The sequence below is a fragment of the Helianthus annuus genome, chromosome 11 (assembly GCF_002127325.2).
Source record: "Helianthus annuus cultivar XRQ/B chromosome 11, HanXRQr2.0-SUNRISE, whole genome shotgun sequence".
Classification (NCBI taxonomy): Eukaryota; Viridiplantae; Streptophyta; class Magnoliopsida; order Asterales; family Asteraceae; genus Helianthus; species Helianthus annuus.
In genome coordinates this window covers 159013471-159040572 of record NC_035443.2, presented here as the reverse complement: position 1 = coordinate 159040572, position 27102 = coordinate 159013471, and the positions used below count along the sequence as shown (strand labels likewise).

The following is a 27102-nucleotide window of genomic DNA, read 5'->3' as shown; positions in this document are numbered from 1 at the left end:
TGGGTTTAACTGGACAACAATACCGATAATTGTTATAGGATGCTTATCTTAATGTTAACTAACTGAACAACAAGAGTGTTTTGGCTTGACCGTACACTGATATGATTCTCTTACCCTCGAAACTCGCAAAAAGAATGTCTGTATATATATTTATTTACTGCTTTCAGTTTTTACATTTCGAAATATTAAAAATACCAAAAAGATTTTAAGTGAGTTTTAATATAAACTTTATAAAAGCCAAAAAGATTTTATTTCTATTTTATTTTCGATCGTACGATGTTGGAACTCGAGTCTTCGTTACCTGCAACCTGAACGAAAACCGAATTGACTAAATCTTCATAAACGGTCGAAATTTGCAAGTTTTGAAAGTTAGAAACTAAAATTGACAAATTTATTAAACTTTCAAACTGTCGGACGGTGTTTGATTGAAACATGGTCATTCGTGTGTCATTTGTTTATGCTAACTATATTCCAAGCAGTTGTTCTCATTACGCGTTTAGATTTCTTGCATGTGCAGATTCTAAAGGCTAGGAGAACATAGTCGATGACAAGCTTCGGAATGAAGACACGACGTGAAGGCCCTCAAAAGATGAAAATGATCGAGTTGCCGCTGACCATCATCAACACCACAAGGATCTCAAGCTATAAGGATCAAGTTTTTCACGAGCATAACTCAAGGGGGAGCTTATGTTAAGGGGGAGTTTGTCAACATACTTTCTACATGAAACGGGGAGTTTGTTGATACACTTTCTGCTTTCAAGACTTGAAGACTTTGAAGATCCTCCGACATTGAAGACTTGAAAGGACGTCAGAGACTTGAAGACACGAAAATCAAGACAAAGCTACGGCCAAGGGGGAGTTTGTTGGTGCACTTATGTCTGTACTTTGTCTGTATTTCGTCATGATACAAAACGATGTCTTTTGTTAGTCTGGTTACGTCTTAGGTTTGTTACTATGTGTTTGGATGTAAGTTTGACCAAGTCAACCATCCTCTTGGTTTGACTTGGCCAAACAGTTAACACATGGTTTGTAACACTTGTCTGTGTCGAAGGATGTCTCATCGAAGGATAGTTTAGATCCTTCGATGAGCTCGAAGGATAACTTTCGATAGATACAGATGGACCTCGAAGGATATACCATCCTTCGAGGGATATGTGGATCCTTCGGTGGGTTTCTGGTCGATAGATGATCTTTCGGCCAGACATTCTGATCCTTCGACCAGACGACCAGTGTTGGGTATTTATACCCGTGTAGTGTGTTCATTTCATTGAGACAGACACTCAAGACAGACAGAAAGACTCGAGAGATAGAGAGTATTCTGTCAAGAACACACACACACTTAGAGAGTTTGCAAAACAGATTTGTAAACATTGAGCTTGTAACCGAACCTTTCATTCGTATTAATACAAGTGGTGTTAATCGGTGAATATTGTGTGTATTGTGTTTGTGCTTGTTTCATCTCGGTTTGCACTCTAGCTTGGATTCCGCACTTGCTAGTGTGTTAACATAACAAGGTTAAGGTTTAACCTCATCCGCGAGGGACCTACATTAATTAGCTTGGTTTATGTTTTAAACATGAGGGTTAATCTTCTTTAGCTTTTTTGAGCTCCGTAATGATCCGATCTCCCTGCAAAACAGAACACCGTTAGCTTGTTAAGAAGGGAATATGGGGGGTTTCCCTCTTAACCAGACTCCGGCGTGAGAATAAGTATCTGTTTTGAGGCAATAAGTATGTTAAGAGTGAGAGTGAAGAGAGCAGAATTCATTAACCTGTGCATGAAGGTCTCTATTTCTGGCAGGAGAGGTGTAAGAAGAGATGGGCTGATGGGCCTTGGGTCGGAAGGCGACAATAGAGAATATCCTTCTTGTCTCACTGGTATCGACCGTTAGTGCCTTCTAGAAGATCTCCGGTGCTGGCACACCATGATTTGAGCCACGTGTCCCTGTTGTCGGCCTTGTTGTCCCTCTGCCATCAGCAGGTAAGTGGAGATCATAGGGCAGGTGTCGCCGCCCCCTGATTGGTGCCACGTAGGCGTCCTTGTGTACTTATTGTCTCCTGCACGTCAGACGATCGTGGAGCACGATAGAATACAGCCTGGTGGACGCTGATTGGCTCTTTCTTCTGCCACTTGTACCTTGTGTACTCTCTGAAGTGGCCTTGCACTCTAACTCCTGCGCGACCCTTGCTGAGCACGTAACTAGCCCGCGCAGGGTTATAAGTGCTGAAGGCTCTTATTCAGAATGCTAAGTGCTGAAACTGATGTTCTCTCTTGTTTGGACCTCGCGCGAGGTCAGTCTTTGTTTAAGTAACCCGCGCGAGTCTAAGATTGATCAGTTCGTTGAATAAGGAGTATGGTCCAGCGCGCGATCTGAATGGTCTGCGCGGCTTTTTGGGACCATACCCCTTCACTGCCAGATCACTATCACATAAAAATTTGAACAATAACTAAACACTTAATAACTGGATACAATGGAATAACTAAAATAATTAAAGAAACGTGTGATTGGTTGGAGAGCACTTCGCCCACATGCAAGACCCCTTCACCCGTTAATGGAATGGCGATGACAATGGATAAAGGATGAATGACATTCCATTAACAAGGTGTTGGGGAGAATGAAAACGGTGAGGTGGCAATGATGATGTGGAATTAACACCATTGCACAACACTTTGTCTAATAAAAAATCAAACCCTATTTAATATTTGAATGGAATGGACAAGATAGGAAACATGATATGAAATCGGGATTGATGACGTGTCTGTTAAACTTATTTATTCTAAAGTTTTTTCAAATGAACTAGTTTTATGCCATGCGCGCGTTGCGGCACGTTAAGCCGAATAGTTTTCAGTTTGATAACATGTAACTAATAGTTTTGCTTCGGAAAACCATTCAAGTCAATTGAATTGCTAAATCATCATTGAAGATTGTTCTTGTAGTGGTGGTTTACATTATGTGATCTAATTAAAAACATCATTTGCTCTTATATTCTACACAATAAGCGTTGAATCGCATAAAATTTTGTGGCAGTTCGTTTTTGTATATTCCGTTACAGAATGCAACTGTAATCTGCTGGACAAATCGTCATTGTAAAAACATCTTCTTTTGAGCATCTATGTTCTCTACACAATCTGGGAAAAAAACAACCAACACTTAAATTATAATCACCACCTTATTACATATGCACATTTATGTATGTGTTGGTAGCTTACATACCTTCTAAATCCAGTTGCATCAATTTTATGTGGCCACCAGGTTGGAGCAATTCACCAACAACTCTAGCTTGCAATCCCAGGTCTCTTTGTATGACAAGTACTCATCCCCTTTCTAAAACACTTTAAAGTTGCTTAATTAACACTATTTATCATCTAATTATTTTAATTCATATAAATAGACACCACCTGCACGTGTATATAAATAGACATTATTTCCAAATGATAAAATCAACCTTTTCAGCTTCTTTATGTGAATCAGCAATCTCATATTTGCCTTGATCCTCGACATCGCACGTAATGAAATCATAAATAAGAACGCTACAAAAGAAGCCTAGACACCATATATAAATTACCCAAACGACCGATGACGATGACATCTGAACGGCGATAACGGTGAGAACGCCACAAACAGAAGCCTCGACACCATAGATAAAGTGTAGTATGAAGCATAACTGAAGCATGCCAACCGGATTGAGAAATGAGCTGTAAAAAATCAAAGCCGAGAAAAAGTAAAAAAAAAAAAAAAACTCAACATTTGATTCTAGGTTAACTCATTCAAAACAAACCTGCAAAATTACTCTAAATTATGTTACTTTGACACCACCTGACCGTCCCTGGATAACAGCACATCAAACACCGTCATGCATCAAATCGACCCAATAAGCTACACTCATCCAAAGAAATATTCAACATCATCAGTTAAGTATAAAACTCTGGCAACTAATTCACAGCCATCATCGACCGGTGCGTGAAGCAATTTTGACCCATGTGTGCATGAAGCATCGCCTCAAGGCCCTGGAGCGCTTTCCTGATCACCCCAGGCACACTTTTTTAAACCAAGCAAAAAAACTATATGACTATTCAAACCCGGAATGGAATCAAACGGAAATGGAACGAAATGAAAGATTATACCTTTAGATGTTCAGGCGGCAAAGGGGTGCCGATGGAGCACATAAGCGTCTGAGGAAGAGGCTTCTTACACAAAGACCATCTGAATACATCCATCATATTGTTATTACTGTTATTGTTATTGTTGTTATTATCACTGTCAACGCCATTCGTATTCGTTTCATTTCCCGACTTCACCATCTTCTCTCCATTAAAACAAAGCTCAAACCTTCACAAAAACACACACGAAAAAACTTGTTATTGATTCAGTTCAGTTAGACGTTAGTCACGTTACAGTACAACATGATACTGGCGTGGTACCTTTGTGTAGGACTTTCCAGGTACAAAACTTCACCCTTTTTCAATCGAGCAGAGGTAAATACAGGCTTCTTCAGACCTACCCTACCCAGTTCTTGACTTTGTTGACTAAACCCGGACCCGGTTCCTACCCGGTTGTAGGTTCTAAAAAAACGATTTGTGCACTCTAATTTGGCCTATTTTGATGAAAATTCTGGGCCCAACCGCAAACTACGGTTTTCGAAAAAGGCAAAGGGCTCGGTTTTAGTGGTTTGAATGGTTTTTCCATTTTTCCACGACCTTTAGCTTGTATTAAATTATTTTATAACAATAAAGAGTGTTCATAAATATTATACATATTACATATACATAACTACATACTCCAAAAATGAAAAGGTAACAATAATATAGATTAAATGACTGGTTCCAAGTTCCAAACCGTAGCTGAACCGTCAAAACTCAGTTCTTTAAATCGCCTGAACCAGCAAATTTACTGTGGTCAGGGCAATTTAGTCGGATTTAACGGTTTATGCGCACCCCTAGTTGACAAGATCGTGAGATACTGAAAGAATATAGATCTGTAAATATGTAACGGGTCAATAAAAGAAAGAGAAAAGAAAAGGGTATACCAAGGTTCATTGCAAAGGTTGTACTGTAATGTAAACTAAATCATTCATTTGACCATCTCCACCTTCAGTCAACATTTTTAGGGGCTAATTAGTCAATATTGCTTAAAAACAAAATCTTTAGCAAGTAAAAAAATAGATCATCAGTCCTGACAACTGAAGCCAATTAACAAAGCAACTCTAGTGCTCATTATGGTAATGATATATCTCCCAAAATGAAGAGCAATCTACGCACATTATTAAGAAAAATATGATGAAAACAAATCCTTTAACAATTAACAACACTATATTATTCGGCTGGCAAATGATTCCCCTTTTAGGTATTCATCTTTCATTCATTTGACACACTTCATATATAGGTCAAAATTGCCGCAAATTTGAACCACAAGATTTACATCAAAACGAAAACCGGAAATCTTAAAATTGCTAAAAACCCTAGCCTACATAAATAATAGCAGCAAAACACACAAAGAACTGGAGATTATTCACATATCCTTCAATATTGACAATAAATCATTTTTGGTGTGCTTGTGCAAATGTTTGATAGGGTTTTACCATTGTTTGTTTCACGAACATTTATACAAATACTTGATGTGCCTATTTTTATATGTAAAAACTAAAATTAGATTCATTTGAATCTATCTTTGATATCAAACAACGCGGGGAACGAAAACATTCAAAACGATCTTCTCCGGCGAGACATCCCCGTCACCAGAGAACCCATACCTGTTCAGATCATAGGCCGTTTAAGAAAGCAAACACATAGCGAAGAAGAACAGAGACATCATACCTGAAAACTCGGTAACTGTCAACTGGTGTCGCTGTTGTTGGTGAAGACCGGCGAACATACAACGGTGGTAGACATGTGATTCAGCAGGCACAACTGTTCATTTCCATTCTGTTACTAACAGATATTAATTAACAAACAGTTAACCAACAGTAAGTGAAATAGATATAAGAATAAATAACCTGTTGTGGACGCCAGAGAGCCGCCACGCACGGCGGATCCCCTCTGTCATGTCGACGTCGGTGAGCGATGTGCGGCGGATCCCCTGTATCGACGCCGGAGAGTCTACGGTTTGTCTCCCATCTCTTCAGTTTCTCTAGTCTCTGGTTATCAAACCCTATTTTTCATGTGCGATGAGTTTTTAAACAATGGAGTAGGCGGTGGGTTTTTTTTGAATGCGTGGCAAGTGGGTTGATAGAAGCCATACATCTGGCTTCTCAAAACGTGGCCTAATTGAGTGGTGACACCTCTTGTGTGTCACTATTATTTTAGCTTGGATTATTAATAGATATTAATATTAATATTAATATTAATATATGTAAATAAGATATTTTTTTTATTAAAAGTAATCTCTTACTCCTTTTATTGACACATTATTCAAGTTACCTATTATTTTAATAGTTATATGTTTGTGATTGACGAATCGATTTCAACATCAGTTTCGGTTTTTGTATTATCGATATGGTTTTTGCTCGATGTAAAATATGCTTCGATATCGTTTTGGTCATATATTGTGGTCGCTATACTGAATGTCAGTATCACACGAGTATTGTAACGAACTGAATTAATACGGATCGAATATTCGGCGTAACGCACGAGGGATTTCACAAGTACTTTTAGTTTAGAAAATATAATGTTTTTTATGATGCTAAAAAGATGACACATAAAAAAAGTGTCGCAATTTGTTGAATTTTGTGAACCATGTCATTTTTTCTTGACACACGCTTTGAAATGTCATAAAATGGTCTTGTTTCTTTTTTATGACGTTGAAACGATGACACAAAAAAAAAGTGTCATAAATTTATTGAATTTTGTAAACAATGACATTATTTTCTTGACACATGCTTTGGAATGTCATAAAATAGTCTTGTTTTTTTTAATGACACTAAAAAGATAACACACAAAAAAGTGTGTCATAAATTTATTGAATTTTGTAAAGCATGACATTTTTTTCTTGACACACGCTTCTTAATGTCATGAAATGAGCGTGTGTCATGGTTCGCGTGTCAAGATAGGTGTATTTTCTAGTAGTGGCGCCCCCTCCCGCCCCTTCTATACTTCGCCCCTGGTTGTGTATAATAAAATTTAAATATCCTAACTCGTGAGTATTTGCTGGTGAGAACCTAGTATAGTATAGATTACAGTTCATAGTCGGTTGTAAGTAGTAATATACAAGTAATCAAAGCACAAAAGTAAATGTTATCAAGGCTACCTCAAATTTTTTATAAAGTAACGACGATTACAGTTTCCATTACTCGAATAATGTAATGTAATGCTTTATAAAATTATGACTATACCGTTGTGATATGTTTATTTTATCTATATTTTGACAAATTTTGTTCAAAACCGAAAGGTCAAATAAATGGATTTTTTTTGTTCTTTACCATGACAAACAAGCTAACTTTTTTTAAAATACTTGAATATGTCGTTGCGCTATATTTTCTTTTCTCGGCCTATATAAACAGAGTTGTTTTCAAAATATAAGTAGTAATATATAAGTAATCAAAGCACAAAAGTAAATGTTATCAAGGCTACCTCAATTTTTTTATAAAGTAACGACGATTACAGTTTCCATTACTCGAATAATGTAAAATGCTTTATAAAATTATGACTATACCCTTGTGACATATTTATTTTTATCTATATTTCGACAAATTTTGTTCAAAACCGAAAGGTCATATAAAATTGATTGTTTTGTTCTTTACCATGACGAACAAGCTAACTTTTTAAAATACTTGAATATGCAGTTGCGCTATATTTTCTTTTCTCGACCTAAATAAACAGAGTTGTTTTCAAAATATAATGTTTTTTTTGTATCGTAAGCTGTAATAAGAACCGAACTTGTAGGTCTTGGGTATCGGTATTACCATAACTAGTACGGTATTCGTTTATATGATCTTCGATCGATATAAAATACGTGTTGATATCGTTTTGGCCATATCACAACTTTATTTACTGGATATTCACTTTCGATTGCTATATCGAGTATCAATATGATACAGATACAATAAGAAACTAAACCAACACCAACTAAATCCCCGTAACAACATGCCAAGAATTTTCATTATTATTATTAATTAAAGTAGCCAAATATATCTTCAAAACCAAACCCATAACACGATTTTCAAAAATGAATTACGACAAACATCAATCCAATTATTGAACCAACTCACAACAAATCCAAAAAAAAACAAATAATTAAAAAATAGAAATTAATGCATGCAATATGGACAAAACCTACTTGTCGTCTTCCCCAATATCTCTTCGAAACGCGGCACACCGTTGGTGCTGCCACACCGGTGTTTTAGCTACGTGTCAACCGATTTATTCGTCTACATAACCATCCACTCGCACATCCCAAATATGAAATATCCACAACAAACAATTAATTTACAGATTTTACGATGGCAAATCTCTCAACACTAGTTACCTTTGCAATTGTGATTTTGATTTCGTGCTTTGTAGCTAATGGAATGTTAGGAGCGAGGACCAAGGTTGACCATGTCAAAACGAACAAGATGATTCAGGAGATCGGGAGGTATTATTAGAGAATATATTGTTACGGTTTATGAGTATATATTGTTGGTTTATGTGTATATATTGTTGTTAGAAGATACTATAATAAACTATGTAGTCTCTAGTAGTCTTATTATTAGAGGATAATTCTCTAGTGGTATTATTATTAGAGGATATATTGTTACGATTTACAAGTATATTATTATCGTAGTTAGAACATATTATAAAAACGGGAAAAGTTCCCGTATAAATAGCCTTATCATACAAAAACGACGTATGAAAAACATGAAAAGGTTAAAAAAAACGTGGTGACATTTTTGTAATTATTTACTCGTAGAGTAATTATCAAAATTACCCTATAAATGATCATGTAGAGTAATTTTGATCTTGTATGGTACATCAAAATTACTCTAAAAGTGTATTAAAATTACTTTATTAGTTTATCAAACAATATACAATTCAAAGTTACCCTACAAGATCATTTGTAGAGTAATTATGATACTCTATAGTATTACCCTACAAGATCAAAATTAACTTACAAGATTATTTGTGGAGTAATTATGATACACTAAAAAATTACCCTACAAGATCATTTTAAAAAATTATGATATAATATCAAAATTACCTTACAAGATCATTTGTAGGGTAATTTTGATAATTATTCTAGAAGTAAATAATTACGAAAATGACACAGTGTTTTTCAGCAAAACCTCCAGTTCGTACATTTTATACGTTACAGGTATTTGTATTTGATCTTTTGCCTTATAAAAACCATGTATTCTCTAGTGGTCTTGTTAGAAAATCCATGACGAAATGGTACGTAAATGGTCTATTAGTACGATGTATGTGTTTATAATAGTGTGGTTTTAAATCGTTGCAAGTGTATGGTTATATAGCATTTTAGGTGCAAAAATTTGTTGAAAAATATGACTAATATAATAAACGTACGCTAACAATATATTCTCTAATAGGTATTCAGTGGATGAGTACAACCGCTTGCCGCGGAGCACAACCGCGAATGACGAAGGAGGTTTAAGGTTTTCGCGAGTGGTGGAGGCGGAGCAGCAGGTGGTGTCAGGGATGAAGTATTACATGAAGATCGAGGCGTTAACGAAGAGTGGAGATCCGAAGGTGTTTGAGTCGGTTGTGGTGGTGAAACCGTGGCTTCGTTCGAAGCAGTTGGTGAAGTTCGGGCCGTCACAGGGGGTTTTGCGACCGGTTTGATGAGTGGCCGGAATTGTAATAAAATTTTGCGATGATGTGTATGCCTATATGGTGTGATGAGCATTTTGCGGTTTTGGTTTTGGTTTTGGCTTTGGTTTGTTGTAGTTCCGGTAATGTAATATGTGAAGGGGCAAATAGAATGTTCAATAAACTTGAAGGTTGAAACTTTATAATTAATGGAGGTTGAAACGCAATCAAATGACTCCAATAACTCAATGATTAAATCAAAAGTTTCAAAAACTAAATGGTTTCAAGAAATCATAAAGGTTTTCCTTTTACAATTATCAAACTAAAAACTACTATAAAAGTTTACCAAGAAACAATTTTTATACAAGACCCTAGCTTTAAAGATAAACACTAATAAACTAATAAATCAAATATAAAACACAAAATAAACTATTAGAATTCAAACTAAAAGATCATTCTGCATCACTTTCTGTATTTGTTGATTTATCCAACTAATATTAGAGAATATGATATATTAGAGGAAAAATGCCAAAGAATTGTAATAAGTTTTGGGCACCATTTTCTATCTATGCGTGATCATAATCTATGCAATGTCCCTAGGACCCGAAAGCAAAAGATTGAACTCTTGGATGATAAGCAAACAAACCGTGGTGGATTTGATTCATCTTTGTTTAGAGCACTCGCATCCTCTTCATCATTTTCTAACCTATAATTTAATTCAAATGCATACTTTTCAAAAGTTCCTATAATTTAAAAAAAAAAAAAACTTTCATATCTCATTCACCATTTTTATTTTTATCTTACTCATAAACACTTATTTTATTACATTTATCGTTTTTTGTACTTAAAAAACCTCTCATATCTAATCCACCATTTTTATAGCAATTTTTCAAAATAAAAGGGGGTAAGAAATGATGGATGGGATCTAGTTAGTTTTTAGTATATTTGTTTTGAAAAATTTTAAACATAAGGGTGTAAGGGGCACTCCCCTAAGAGGGGAGTCCCCTCTCTTACGCACCACCAATCAGCTAGTGCCACGTCAACTCCCCTCTTAAACTCCCCTAACACCCTATTTTGATGGCGGCACTCCCCTCTTAGGGGACTTGGGTTTTTTTTTTTTTTTTTTTGTAAAATTATGCATGTTTATAAATTAAAAAAATATTAATAAAAATAAAAAATAAATAAAAGACATTTCATTAAATTAAAAAAAAACAACCTTGGAAAATAAAAATTACATTCAAAGTAGAAAAATAAAAAATACATTCAAACTAGAAAAATAAAAATTACATTCAAACTAGAAAAATATAAAAACAAACTACTCGTCGTCCGAACTCACTTCAAGGTGAGGCAGATCCAAACTTCCGAGATGCTCAACGAGATCGTGTTTTAGTCTCCAATGCGTGTCTTCGTCAATGAGCTCGCTATAAGCTGTATCATCGAAGACGGGTTCGACTGGAGGATCTTGAATATGTACCGGTGCTATCGCCCTTCCGTCGTCTTTTATAATCATGTTGTGTAAAATAAGGCACGTATACACGATGAACCTTATCTTTCTCACCGTTTTCGAACGCATTGGACGATTTAGTATTCCCCACTTCGCCTTTAACACACCAAACGCCCGTTCCACATCTTTTCTTGCGGCCTCGTGTTGCCTCTTGAACTTTTTTTCATTCGGGTCGTGAGGATATGGAAAAGACTTCACAAACACGGACCAGGTAGGGTAGATCCCATCAGTAAGATAATACCCGCGTTTGTATAAGTGGTTGTTCACTTGAAATGGACAATTTGGCGCCGTTCCGTTTCGTTGAGCAAGAAATAATGGAGATTGTTGCAGCACGTTGATGTCGTTTTGTGAACCCGCGGCCACAAAAAGCATGCCAAATCCACAAATCTTGAGACGCCACCGCTTCTAACATAACCGTCGGGTATTGATGATCACCTCTCATGTATTGTCCACGCAATTCTGTGGGGCACATTCTCCAGACGAAGTGTGTACAATCCAGACTACCCAACATACCAGGTAGGTGATGCCTCTCCTCATGAGCCTGATACAATAGCGCAACGTCGTGGCTCGTTGGTCTACGTAGGAATTCACCGGCATACCTTTTACAGACCGTCTCGCAGAAATATTCAAGGCACTCACGAGAGGTCCTTTCAGACATATTTAAATACTCGTCGTTTTCGTCTGGTGGGTTACCGGTTGCAAGTTGTTTAATCGCCGAAGTAACCTTTTGCAACGGCGTGAAACTTTTCTTCATTCTCCCGTCTAAGCCCTCTTAAACCACTCGTCATACGCTTCCACGTCACTAACAATTTTTAGGAACAAAGACTTGGACATACGAAATCTGTGACGAAAAGTATCGGCATTAAATTTTGGATTTTCAACAAAATAATCGGCCATGAGTATCTCATGGCCTCCCTCACGATCTCGACGGACAACTTTTTTTTTACTAGACGATGCCGTGTCTAGTAGCTCCGTTTGTTGGATGAGATTTTGGAAGAAAATTAAGCTACCATCGCTTGACGATGCATCTCCATCGTCGGGAAAGTCGGGTAGGGTAGAAAGAAACGGAAACTTGGAATCCATTTTGTGTTGTATTTGAAAGATTTGTGAGTTTGAGAGTGGTGGTGTGAGTTTGAGAGTGGTGGGTGTGGTAAAAAAATTGATTTAGGTTGGTTTATATTTATATTGTTAAAAAAATTGATTTTTTTTTAAATTTGACCGTTGTCAAACGGTCCACTTTCGAAAATCGTGCCAAACCAACGCGGTGACTCCACACCGCTCCCCTTCACTGATTCGGGTCCCCGCTTGGATGGCGGCGGTGTTCCCGATCGATGACTAGGGTCACCGAAGCCCTCCCCGCTGAACGCCTTGTGCACCCTAAGAGAGTTTTTGATGAATAGGATGTGAATGCACTCAGAGCAGTCACAATGGAGTCTCCATTCTTTTCCTCACCTTATACCAATACTATAAAGAAAACATGCGATTTTGTTAATCTTTACTCCGAGTCTCCCTACCCCCAAAATTATATAATTAGAAACTAAAGTAAGCGTCCATGGCTTTATAGCCTAGTGGCATCTTTGGGTGGGATAAGGCTTTCCAACCAATAGGTTTTGGGTTCGATTTCTTACAAGGGGGTTTTTCCCATATTTAGTGGGTTTTCTCCTGAATTGGTGTATAGACATTATACCTAGTGGAGATGGATACGATCGGGTGGTTCCGTTGGTGGCACGATGATACTCTAATGGTCCGTAAGTAATCCAAATTTGCCGTTCAAAAAAAAAAAAAAAAAAAAAAAAACTAAAGTAAGCCTTCATATTTAAATGGGTCCTGTGGTTTATAGTTAGTTTCGCCTTTAGGTACTAACTTTTTTTTGTAACAGGTTTAGGTTCCATTGTTTCAATTTTGTAACACCTTTGGCTATTAACACCAAAAAATGACTAAAATACCCCTGCATTTTTTTTTAAGTTTATCAATGTAATACATTTGGGTACTAACACCTAATTTTATTTAAGTTTAAATCAATTTTACAAAATCTATTTATTTTTTTATTTTCATCTTTTTATTATATCTCTTAATTAACGTAAAATCTATTTATTTTTTATTTTCATATTTTTATTAAATTTCTTATTTAATATAAAATCTACTAGTTACACCAGTATTTTTTTAAATAGATTTTTTAAATAAAATCTACTAGCTATATAGTTTTATGTAAATTAAATTTCTTACTCGTTTTAATGCAATGACGTACCAAGGTTACGTGCGATGATGTCGAATTAGTATTTAGTATGGAATAAGATTTCAATGATATCAGATTCGATTTCAATGATATCGAATTCTATTTCAATTATTATGCAAATTTACATTTCTGATTTTTTTAATTCAACGATTTTTAGTCTATGGTATCGATTTTTAGTATATGCAATGGTTTTTATTATATGGTATCTCTATTTTCAATGCATTGAATTAGTATATGGTATCGAACCAGGTTACGTTTGATTTTTGGATCAATTATGGTTGGGTATGTTGCTACATCGAATTATATATATTATTATTTTTGTATCAATTAGGGCGAATCCATTGATTCTAAATAACTTTATCATATTACTACCACTTTATTCGTAAATAAAGTCAAAGAGACCTTATAATTATTTTTTGGCATCTTGCCTTTATAGTAATTTATCGGTATTTTTTTTAATTTATCTGAATGACGGAATTTTGTATGTGCAGTGCGGTGTATGATGGATTTTAATTTTTTATGTTAAAAGTAGTTGTGAAATAATAATATATATAATTCGATGTAGCGACATACCTAACCATAATTGTGAAATAATTCGATATCATTGAAATCTTATTCCATACCAAATACTAATTCAACATCATCGCTCGAAACCTTGGTACGTCATTGCATTAAAACAGGTAAGAAATTTAATTTACATAAAACTATATAGCTAGTAAATTTTATTTAAAAAATCTATTTAAAAAAAATACTGGTGTAACTAGTAGATTTTATGTTAAATAAGAAATTTAATAAAAATATGAAAATAAAAAAATAAATAGATTTTATGTTAATTAAGAGATATAATAAAAAGATGAAAACAAAAAAAAAATAAGTAGATTTTGTAAAATTGATTTAAACTTAAATAAAATTAGGTGTTAGTACCCAAATGTGTTACATTGATAAACTTAAAAAAAAATGCAGGGGTATTTTAGTCATTTTTTGGTGTTAATACCCAAAGGTGTTACAAAATTGAAACCATAGAACCTAAACCTGTTACAAAAAAAAGTTAGTACCTAAAGGCGAAACTAGCTATAAACCACATGACCCATTTGTGTAATTAACTCAATATTTTAATAATACATGAGTGGAAAAAGAGTATTATTTAATTGATTATGAATATATATAGGAAATAGAATATGAGGGTGTTTAAAAGTGAGCAAACTTTGTATCTTGATATCTATTATTTTTAACGGTAAATTTCTTTTATTCCATGTTGTCTATGACATTTGAACTCAAGACATCCCTCTCACAAGGTTTTTAAAGGCTTTGCATTTACCAGTGGAGCACCACCTCATTGGTGTATCTTGATATCTTGAACACTATCTTTTTTTTGAACGGCAAGGAACGACGTGCCAAGCACCGTGACACCGGGTGCTGTGGCTAGCCCCTTGGCTTTCCCCAGATGCGCGGAAACCCGACCTCCACGGTAGGGTGTTCAGAAAAAACCGTAACCAAATAAAAACCATAAGCCGAACCGTAACCGTAACCAAATAAACCGATCCGAATAACGAATTCGGTTTTTGGTTTGGTTTCTAACCGAAACCGAATTGTGAATATGGTTTTTAGTTCGGTTTATGAATCCACATTTTATTTTATTTGGTTTATTCGGTTTATTTGGATAACCGAATAAACCATTTAAGTTAATTAATTATTAAATAAAAATAATAATATTTTATAAATCATATACAATTTATTAGCCCAAAATAGGTACTTTTTTATGCAGCCCAAAATAACAAATGTAAATCTAAAAGCCCAACTCAAAACCACTCATTTCTAAAATAATAAAACTTCTTCAGACCTTTAGTATAGAAACTAGGGTTACTACATGTTTGGAGATTATTTATATTTTGTGTCATTAGACTTGTTAACTATTTATAATTTCTATGATCTATGTTTTGAAACTTAAGTTTGTGGTTGTGTCTACAACTACTTTATGGATGTGTTTATTTTATTTCGCAATGAAACTTTCTTCTATTCATAAGTTTGTGGTTGTATCTACAACTACTTTATGTATGTGTTTATTTTATTTCGCAATGAAACTTTCTTCTATTCATATGTTGTTAGGTATAAATTAGTTGCGATGTTCGGAAGTTGGAACACAGACATAAATATAAATTAGGAACAAAAAGTACTTAGGTACAATTTGGTTAGATTTGGTTTATTCGGTTTATTTGGTTTTTAACCGAAACCAAACCGAATTGAATTTGGTTTGGTTTGGATCGGTTTGCATATTCCTTATTTGGTTTGGATTGGTTTTTGGTTTGGGGTAAAAAAAATTGAAAACCGAATAAACCGAACCGAATAAACCAAATAAACCATAAACCGAACCGATGAACACCCCTACCTCCACCCGCCCGAATGCACGACAGTGGAATAATCGGTAAAATCTCACCTCTCACCCAAGTCGAACCGACGCCACCCGTATTCGCTCTTCACCTGGATGCTGCAGAAAATAATAAGGAAAGTGGGAATCGAACATGGGTCACAAAAAAACCCAATTCTTTTCCCAACCACTTCACCACTACCTCATTACCAACGCTATCTAATCCCAAAAGTTATTGTCTTATGATTCATAAAGATATCTATAAATTCAAGTTGAACGTGACGGTGGCTTAAAAGTGGAATACATGCAACATAAGTGAAGTGAAGATGAGATCAAATTTTAACTTCTAATTTGTCTCTATTAGTTTATACTATTTACTCTCTTTGCTGCCCAATTCATGCATCACAAGACTAAAGTTCAACTAATAAAACTTTAAATTCCGTTAAAACAAAAACTTTAAAATGTCACCAACCTATATTGAGAAAATGCCTACACAAGAATTCTAGATAACTAAACAAATGAAGCATCAAAAATCGCAGTTTTTTCCTAAAATGGTGTAGTTACAAAAATTATTTACCTAAATGTGTAATTTGAAAATTATTTACTAAAATGGTTTTTTTTTAAACTAATTTTTTCTCACTCCTAATCTTATTGGATAAAATAATTTCTTTTCAAAAATATGTTATTTAACATGAGTTAAAGGAAAATTTATAGTTCAATTAAAAAACACGTCATGTGACTTTGAAAAAATTATTTGAATGTTATTTAAATTATTTATTAATATTTATATTTCCTTTAACTATTTTTAAAAAACGTTAGTCTTTATTCTTTCTCATATATTTTTTGAATTTACATAACAATATTTTTCATAAATGTCTGTTAGTTGTCGTTTTAAAATGTCACACATATCATTCAATTTAGGGGTTTTATGTAACACCCCGTGTTACGAAAGTCAAAGCACAAGTTAAAGTCAAAGTCAAATGAAAAAAAGATTGCTAATTGCGATGTGTCACTCATTGCTTAACTATTGATTTGACTTCCTTGACTTGTAATCAAAACCTGTATTTTATTTGCTTTAGTTGTATTATGTGGAGTATCTATTAATAATCGAGGATTAATCGATGTTTATTGCATGTTTTATCGCTGACCGCATCGCAATCGCATTCGCAGCCTTGAATCGACAGGTTCTGTATATTGTTTTACGTGTGTGTGCTATTTATGTGTTAGTTGTGCATGTTTACTTATTGTTTGGTGGTGATTAATCGAAACGCAATCGCAACTCTATCGCAACTTAATCGCAAACGTTAAACACAAGTTATTTCGGATGATTGTATGTTAGATATAGTTTATGTGTGATTATTATTAAACTATCGCATCGCTTAATCGATACTCGCTTAAACGCATCGCAACGCTCAAAACGCAAAAGGAAACACCGAAACTCAACTCGGCGGACCACTTCGATCGAACGGCCGTCCGATCGAACGGCCGTCCGATCGGATGGCCGTCCGATCGGATTGCCGTCTGATCGGAGTGCCGTCCGATCGGAGTGCCGTCCGATCGGATTGCCGTCCGATCGGATTGCCTTCCGATCGGATTGCCGTCCGATCGGATTGCCGTCCGATCGAAGTGCCATCCGATCGATGTGCCATCCGACACTTGCACTCCACTTTCCTCTTTTGGCAACCTATTAAAAAAACGCTTTAATAAAAGAAAAATAAAACGTTTAAATTAAAAAGAAATTAAAAACCTTTTTCATAAAATTTCATAATCCAACAATATGTTTTTAGTTTTGTTAGAAACTTATTTTTTTAACTCTTATTAAAGTACATAGTTTTCAAATAGAAATTATTTTACCCAATAAGATTAGGAGTTAGAAAAGGTAAGTTTAAAAAAAACACCCATTTTGGTAAATACTTTTCAAAGTACCCATTTAAGTAAATAATTTTCCATCTACGCCCTTTAAGGAAAAAACTCTCAAAAATCGTCACTGGTATAATGAAACCAGGTATCTAGGCGACTATGAGTGAGAAAGACGGTGTAAAAAGTCACTTTAGGTCCACCAGTATTCATCAAGATCACATACCTTGTGATCACTGAAATATGATTGTTGCGCTATTTAAAAAAAATGTGCATGACACGCGTATATGAATCTACAATAATCGTTTAAATGTACACCTTCATTTTTGTCACTTTAATTCCTCATCTTTTTCATAAAATCTTCCACATATTTAGGCTAGAACCTTGAGACACGAGACTTGTCGGGCCTATTATGTTAATAAGATCATCTCTAAGAGTCTAAGGAGTCCGTCACCCCATCGATGTCAATATGGAAGAGAAAGATGAGCGAAAGAGGGCCACTTGAAAACGTGGAAGGGAGAGAGAGAGGGCGTGCGCACATGTTTCTTGGCTACAAACCGTATTAGGCAGGCCGTTGCCATTAATGTAAGCGGGAGATTAGAAGGAAAAGGCGTGTGGCCCGTGAGAGAAGAGAGAGAGGAAGTAAAGTTTATCACGAATAACACTAATGCTGCAGGGGGTGGTGGCGTGGAGGGGGGGGGGGAGGATTTAATTGTTTTGTATTTTTTAAAATGATTTAATAAAAAAAACATGCCACTTGCCCTTGCCCACCACCCCATAGTTTTGAGGTTTTGGAGGGCAAAGACCCACCGCCTAAGTGGCGGACATGTGGTGAAATTTGTCGTATTGCCTTTGCCCACCACACCGGATAGTCTAACGTGAGGGAGAGAAGAGGTGGGGTGAGGGGTATCAGTATTATCATAACTAGTACCGGTATTCGTTTATATGATCTTCAATCGATGTAAAATATGTGTTGATATCGTTTTGATCATATCGCAACCTTATTTACTGGATATTCACTTTCGATTCCTATATCGAGTATCAATACCATGCAAAGACTACAAGAAACTAAACCAACACGAACTAAATTCCGTCACAACATGCCGAGAAATATGGACAAAACCTACTTGTCGTCTTCCCCAATATCTCTTCGAAACGCGGCACACCGTTGGTGCTGCCACACCGGTGTTTTAGCTACGTGTCAACCGATTTATTCGTCTACATAACCATCCACTCGCACATCCCAAATATGAAATATCCACAACACAATCAATTAATTTACAGATTTTACGATGGCAAATCTCTCAACACTTACCTTTGCAATTGTGATTGTGATTTCGTGCTTTGTAGCTAATGGAATGTTAGGAGCGAGGACCAAGGTTGACCATGTCAAAACGAACAAGATGATTCAGGAGATCGGGAGGTATTATTAGAGAATATATTGTTACTGTTTATGAGTATATATTGTTGGTTTATGTGTATATATTGTTGTTAGAAGATACTATAATAAACTATGTAGTCTCTAGTAGTCTTATTATTAGAGGATAATTCTCTAGTGGTATTATTATTAGAGGATATATTGTTACGATTTACAAGTATATTATTATCGTAGTTAGAACATATTATAAAAACGGGAAAAGTTCCCGTATAAATAGCCTTATCATACAAAAACGACGTATGAAAAACATGAAAAGGTTAAAAAAAACGTGGTGACATTTTTGTAATTATTTACTCGTAGAGTAATTATCAAAATTACCCTATAAATGATCATGTAGAGTAATTTTGATCTTGTATGGTACATCAAAATTACTCTAAAAGTGTATTAAAATTACTTTATTAGTTTATCAAACAATATACAATTCAAAGTTACCCTACAAGATCATTTGTAGAGTAATTATGATACTCTATAGTATTACCCTACAAGATCAAAATTAACTTACAAGATTATTTGTGGAGTAATTATGATACACTAAAAAATTACCCTACAAGATCATTTTAAAAAATTATGATATAATATCAAAATTACCTTACAAGATCATTTGTAGGGTAATTTTGATAATTATTCTAGAAGTAAATAATTACGAAAATGACACAGTGTTTTTCAGCAAAACCTCCAGTCCGTACATTTTATACGTTACAGGTATTTGTATTTGATCTTTTGCCTTATAAAAACCATGTATTCTCTAGTGGTCTTGTTAGAAAATCCATGACGAAATGGTACGTAAATGGTCTATTAGTACGATGTATGTGTTTATAATAGTGTGGTTTTAAATCGTTGCAAGTGTATGGTTATATAGCATTTTAGGTGCAAAAATTTGTTGAAAAATATGACTAATATAATAAACGTACGCTAACAATATATTCTCTAATAGGTATTCAGTGGATGAGTACAACCGCTTGCCGCGGAGCACAACCGCGAATGACGAAGGAGGTTTAAGGTTTTCGCGAGTGGTGGAGGCGGAGCAGCAGGTGGTGTCAGGGATGAAGTATTACATGAAGATCGAGGCGTTAACGAAGAGTGGAGATCCGAAGGTGTTTGAGTCGGTTGTGGTGGTGAAACCGTGGCTTCGTTCGAAGCAGTTGGTGAAGTTCGGGCCGTCACAGGGGGTTTTGCGACCGGTTTGATGAGTGGCCGGAATTGTAATAAAATTTTGCGATGATGTGTATGCCTATATGGTGTGATGAGCATTTTGCGGTTTTGGTTTTGGTTTTGGCTTTGGTTTGTTGTAGTTCCGGTAATGTAATATGTGAAGGGGCAAATAGAATGTTCAATAAACTTGAAGGTTGAAACTTTATAATTAATGGAGGCTGAAACGCAATCAAATGACTCCAATAACTCAATGATTAAATCAAAAGTTTCAAAAACTAAATGGTTTCAAGAAATCATAAAGGTTATCCTTTTACAATTATCAAACTAAAAACTACTATAAAAGTTTACCAAGAAACAATTTTTATACAAGACCCTAGCTTTAAAGATAAACACTAATAAACTAATAAATAAAATAGAAAATATAAAATAAACTATTAGAATTCAAACTAAAAGATCATTCTGCATCACTTTCTGTATTTGTTGATTTATCCAACTAATATTAGAGAATATGATATATTAGAGGAAAAATGCCAAAGAATTGTAATAAGTTTTGGGCACCATTTTCTATCTATGCGTGATCATAATCTATGCAATGTCCCTAGGACCCGAAAGCAAAAGATTGAACTCATGGATGATAAGCAAACAAACCGTGGTGGATTTGATTCATCTTTGTTTAGAGCATTAGCATCCTCTTCATCATTTTCTAACCTATAATTTAATTCAAAGCATACTTTTCAAAAGTTCCTATAATTTAAAAAAAAAAAAAAAACCTTCCATATCTCATCTACCATTTTTATTTTTATCTTACTCATAAACACTTATTTTATTACATTTATCGTTTTTTGTACTTAAAAAACCTCTCATATCTAATCCACCATTTTTATAGCAATTTTTCAAAATACAAGGGGGTAAGAAATGATGGATGGGATCTAGTTAGTTTTTAGTATATTTGTTTTGAAAAATTTTAAACATAAGAGACTGGTTGATGGATAGGATGTGAATGCACTCAGAGCACTCACAATGGAGTCTCCATTCTTTTTCTCACCTCATACCAATACTACAAAGTAAACATGCGATTTTGTTAATCTTTACTCCGAGTCTCCCTACCCCCAAAATTATATAATTAGAAACTAAGCGCACATGGCTTTATAGGCTAGTGGTATCTTTGAGTGGGATAAGGCTTTGGAACAAATAGGTTCTAGGTTCTATTACCACAAGGGGGTTTTTCCTATATTTAGTGGGTTTCCTCCTGAATTGGTGTATATGCATTATACCTAGTGGAGATGGATATGATCGGGTGATTTCGTTGATGGCACGATGATACTCTAATGGTCCGTAAGTAATCCAAATTTACCGTTCAAAAAAAAAAGAAAAAAAAGAAAAAAAAAGTAAGCCTTCATATTTAAAGGTTCACTTAATTCCCTATCTAATATTTTAATATATGAGTGGAAAAAGAGTATTATTTAATTAATTATGAATATAAGGGAAGGTTAATTTGAGAAGAAATTTAACGTGAGAAGAAAAAGAAGAAAGGGGATAATGGTAAAACATTAAATACTTTATAACTCCTCCAATTAATTATATTATCTCTCATTAATAAAGCAAAAAACATTTTATCCTACACATTTCAAAATTTATCTTACATATATCTTACACTTACCAAAATTTACAATATGAGTGGAAAAAGAGTATTATTTAATTAGTTATGAATATATGGGAATGTTCATTTGAGAAGAAATTTAATGTGAGAAGAAAAAGAAGAAAGTGCATAATGGTAAAACATTAAATACTTTATAACTCCTCCAATTAATTATATTATCTCTCATTAATAAAGCAAAAAACATTTTATCCTACACATTTCAAAATTTATCTTACATATATCTTACACTTACCAAAATTTACCCTACACATATCTAAATTTATTATACACATTTAAGAATTTATCCTACACATACTAAAATTTATCCTACACATGTCGAAAATTGTCCTTCACCCTAAACTATTTTATCTTGAAAGATTATATTTAAAAGTGAGTTACAAATTTAATTAGTTAGCTAATTAATTACAATTAGAAATTTACCTATATGCCCTTATTAATAACATTAAATACACATGTTAAATGAAGTAAAATAGAGCATTTCTATTAGTTAAAAACTTATTCTTTTTATTCTTACAAAATTTTTCTTCTCATTTGAACCCTTCACTATGAATATATATAGGAAATCGAATATGAGGGTTTTTAAAAGTGAGCAAACTTTGTATCTTGATGTCTTATTTTTTTAACGGCAAATTTCTTTTATTCCATGTCGTCTATGGGACTTAAACCCAAGACATCCCTTTCATAAGGTGTTTAAAGGCTTTGCATTTACCAGTGGAGCACCACCTCATTGGTGTATCTTGATATCTTGAACACTATCTTTTTTTTGAACGTCAAGGAACGACGTGCCAAGCACCGTGACACCGGGTGCTGTGGCTAGCCCCTTGGCTTTCCCCAGATGCGCGGAAACCCGACCTCCACCCGCCCGAAGGCACGACAGTGGAATAATCGGTAAAATCTCGCCTCTCATCCAAGTTGAACCGGCGCCACCACTATTCACTCTTCACCTGGATGCCGCAGAAAATAATAAGGAGAGTGAGAATCGAACCTCGATCACAAAAAAACCCAATTCTTTTCCAACCAGTTCACCACTACCTCATTACCAACGCTATCTAATCCTAAAAGTTATTGTCTTATGATTCATAAAGATATCTATAAATTCAAGTTGAAAGTGACGGTGGCTTAAAAGTGGAATACATGCAACATAAGTGAAGTGAAGATGAGATCAAATTTTAACTTCTAATCTATATATATATATATATATATATATATATATATAAATGAGATGTGATTTGGGCTAGGTGGCATTGAATTTGGGACAATTTTGTTGATGTGGCAACTCACTTTTTTTGAGTTTAGGAGGGAATCTCAAATGCCTTCTCAATCACGATTTTAAGAAAATGAACGCGGGATCCGAAATGGTGTGGGTCGGGTTTTTTGGATCATCCACCTCCTAAAATGGATGTTATATATTATTTAGCAAAACCCTAGCAGCCTTCATCTACATTCTTTCTCATCTCATTAACGATTCGGCAGCAGGTTTTGCAAAATCCTAGACACAACCTTTACTTGCATTCTCTCTTATCTCTCTGTTTTTAACAAACCCTAATGCTTCATACATACAGCTTTTGCTCATCGCTCTATTCTTCTCCCACCGATTCAAAACCTAATTCTGATTTAAGATCAGGTTAGCAATCGTATCTATTTATGGATTTTGGTGTTTGATTAACTTTCTCTCCTTTTCTCCCTGTAAACCCTAACTGAAAACTTCATCGCCATTTTTTTTCGGGTCATACAATCGTATCTATTTATGGATTTTGGTGTTTGATTTCTACAGGTTTTGTTGTGAGTATCGTGAATTTTGAGTTATCTGTTTGATTCGTCTTGATATTTGATCACAGGTATGTTCTTCCTTCTTGATATTTGATTTTTTCAGTTATCTGTTTGATTCGTGTTAATCCTATTTTTGTTTTCCTTTTTCGCTCTCTACTCAAATCATTCGGAATGTTCTGCAAAGGTAAGCATTAGGTTCGTTTTTTTATTTCTTCAATTAGGGCTTCATTTTCGTATGATTAGATTCTTCTGTTCGTTTTTGTTACATATATCGGGTTGATGATTTGGGTTTTCATGTTTTTAGTTGGAATTTCAAATTTGACTTGAATTATAAGATAAATAATAATGTTGAAATCTATACAATAATGAATGTTAGTATGACAAAGTTTGTGTTTAGATGTACGTGATCATAAATAGGAGTTGGAATGGAACCTCATGTGTGTGTTATTAGGATATTGCAGGTAAATTAGCAACTGAGGCAACAGAAGACTCTGCACAAGTAGCAAAACTCTGTTCAGCTCTATAGTTGGTTGACCACAAGATAAGAAAGGTAAGCCTGCTACTTTTGATTGTGATTTATATATTTTTGTTGTTATTCAGATATATTATATTATATTATGATCAAATTCTACAATATATTAAAGGTTCATGTTTGGCTCTTAATGTTTTGTTTATACGCAACTTTTTGGTTTTATGTTTATAAATTTAAAGTATTTTTTTCATTATACAGATTATTATCACTTACTGTTTTTAATTTGATTAGGTAATGTTTGGTGCGATTTTGAAGAATGTATGTAGTGAACAAGTTACTCAAATCTCTGCCATGGAATTTCTCTTCATGGCACAGAACAATGGCAACTGCTATGGCAAACATCGGGCCTTTGGAATTTCTCTTCAGCCAAAACTATATTCTCACTACCTGCACTGTTGACGTTTCATGAATAAAACGGCCCAAACATTATGGATGAGCTTTTGGAAAGAAAAGAAAAATTTTGATGATAGTGTGAAACTGGAACAAGGGGCTGCGACTTCATTACTTGAGAAACGGTAACATGATAGTTTTGTACTTTAATATTTTTAGTTTTTAAGGTTTAATTTAAATAAGATTTGTATTTTTAGTGGTTCGTGTCGGAAAGAAGAAAATAAATAGTATAGGGGGCTAATATGTAACTTGGTGTTCTATATAAGCACCATTTCTTTGTAACCCTAGATAAGGAACCTTTGTACAACTTCAATACAGTTTTTCTCAATACAATTCAAACCCTAGTCAGAGATCATTCTCTATTGTCACACCCCAACCAATGGCGGAAACATCGGGATGAGACGAAGTGTGAAGATTGCTCGAGACATCATAACGCTATTTGTGACAATAATTTAATAATCCAAATTTCATTTCCAAAATAAATGTCAAAACATTACAAGAAAAGCAAATAACAACATTGTTCAACATAACATAAACAAAATTGATACAACACTTTAAACCTAAACGTCTAAGTGAGTATTTAGGCATCTTTGCTATCCGTTTTCATTTCATCATCATCAACCTGTAACACGTTTAAAAATACAATTCAATGCAAAAGCAAAGGCGAGTATACAAGTTTGGTACGTACATAGCATAAGTTAAAAAGTGTGATCAATTCCTCATGGCAAGCATATGATTCAAGATAAACCTTAAATATGGCATGTGTCTAACATATCAAACCAAGAAAACGCAATATGCTCAAGACATAACCTCAAGTTTACGGGCGGGTCGTTAATCCTATAGCGCTACATATGTCAAGGTTTGGCTCGTACGAAGTTAATGATAAGTTCAACACATAAGAATAACCCAAGTTTAAAGTATCAAGTCATCACGTATACAAGCATGTTATAGGAACGTTCATGTGTTTAACAAAGTGTTCATGTGTAAGTTAATAGGTAAACATGTTACACCCCAAAAGTGGTAAAAGTAAAAAGGGGGAAATACGAGTATACTCACGGTTTACAAGTGGTGACTTGAAATTCCGAGAGCAAGTTTGTAGATGAATTAGTTCGGAGCACCTTGTCCTTCTACACAAGGAAACGTAGGTGTGTGAGTTTGGCGTATAACGGAAGATTATAGATTCGGAGTTTTTAATATATAGAAAGTAACATAGGTGAAAATAATCATCTTGTACGCATAACTCTTGTTCTTGACACTATTGAAACTCAAAAGAGTTGGTATGATTTCATGGATTCTAAGATCCATTAGAGTCGTAACAAGGGCATGGTCATAGATGATGTAACGTCCACTTAACAAATAACTATTAAGTCATCATCAAGTCTTAGTTACTTAGATGTATACATATAGAATAACTTAGATATTATATAGTTTACAAGTCTTATGATTCAAGCATGAGGTAGGAGATTAATGTCTCCATTTAGGTACCTCTTTGTGTCATAGAATACATACATGAGGTAGGAAGAACAAGCTTCCATTTAGGCACCTCTATTGTTCACCACTACACTTGTTGTTATAAACAACAAGGAGGGTCATGAACATACAAGTATCAAGGTATTAACAACAACTAATCTATAGCAAAACATCAAGTAATGAGTGGATTCTTATGAAGGATAGCCCAAGCTAATCCAACCATCACACATTCAACAAGTTTCACACTTGAACATTACTTGTGGGTAAAACCCTAATTAAAAACAGAAAGTTTATGAGGTTTTAACCTCTGATTTAGATGTCTCAACCTTGTTTTTAAGCTTAACCAACCATGGGATAAGTTGTAAGCATTAGGACATAGGTATGAGATGTGTTGGACACAAGTTGCATAGATTTAAACAAGTTTTTGATGAACATAAAAACAAACAGAAAGTTTATGGACTATTTCGGGGCATTTCCAGGTCTGATTTCTCCAAGGAGAAGTCTAGGAATCGAACCCCATGATTATACAAGCAAGTAGGAAAAAGAATCGAGTGAATCGGATAAGAATTGAGTGAGTTATGCTCATTTTCGTGAAGGGGTGTCAATCTACTCGAACCTTTGCTTTCAGCTACGGTTTGGAGGATGTTTTGAGAGTTTTTAGTGTTGCAAAAGTGGTAGGGAGGCTGGTTATAAGTGGTATTTATAGGGGGAAGGATTAGGGTTTCAATGGGTTGGGCTTTGGAAGTGTTTAGAAGGGGTTACACCTTGAAACTAGCCCACAAAACCCAACTATATGGGGCTGAATTTTGCTGAATTTGGGCTGCCATGTTTCTTTAGTTTTTTATTTTTTTAAAACATTATAATGAGTAATTTTATTAGTTAAGTTGTGTAATAATATGCAACAATGTTTCCCCTAACTTGTAACAAGGTGAAATATGAAATAAAACATGATTTAACTAGGCAAAAAGTGTAATGTACAAGTATGTAACAT

General features: G+C 34.7%; 2 protein-coding genes and 1 long non-coding RNA gene across 6 annotated transcripts; 2 read left to right on the top strand and 1 right to left on the bottom strand.

Moving 5' to 3' along the window:
• Window positions 1-2870: 2870 nt before the first annotated feature.
• On the bottom strand, window positions 2871-6193 carry LOC110890859. Of its 4 annotated transcripts, XR_004872669.1 has the most exons (8): window positions 5993-6193; window positions 5814-5921; window positions 4422-5088; window positions 4125-4329; window positions 3779-3826; window positions 3446-3695; window positions 3214-3324; window positions 2871-3128 (listed from the first exon to the last, which is right to left on the bottom strand). It is a non-coding gene; the product is annotated as an uncharacterized LOC110890859 (long non-coding RNA). The 4 variants fall into 4 exon arrangements; XR_004872667.1 differs by having other exon boundaries at window positions 3214-3695; XR_004872668.1 differs by having other exon boundaries at window positions 3214-3695; window positions 5814-5906.
• A 2195-nt stretch (window positions 6194-8388) lies between these two features.
• On the top strand, window positions 8389-9969 carry LOC110887241 (cysteine proteinase inhibitor B-like). Its single transcript, XM_022135000.2, has 2 exons — window positions 8389-8568; window positions 9518-9969. Exons 1-2 carry the CDS (start codon window positions 8435-8437, stop codon window positions 9768-9770), a joined length of 387 nt encoding a protein of 128 aa, XP_021990692.1. The 5' UTR covers window positions 8389-8434; the 3' UTR covers window positions 9771-9969.
• An 8970-nt stretch (window positions 9970-18939) lies between these two features.
• Window positions 18940-20523, top strand: LOC110887242 (cysteine proteinase inhibitor B-like). The gene is made up of 2 exons (XM_022135001.2): window positions 18940-19122; window positions 20072-20523. The coding sequence occupies exons 1-2, from the start codon at window positions 18992-18994 to the stop codon at window positions 20322-20324; spliced, it is 384 nt and encodes a 127-aa protein (XP_021990693.1). The 5' UTR covers window positions 18940-18991; the 3' UTR covers window positions 20325-20523.
• The last annotated feature ends 6579 nt before the right edge of the window (window positions 20524-27102 follow it).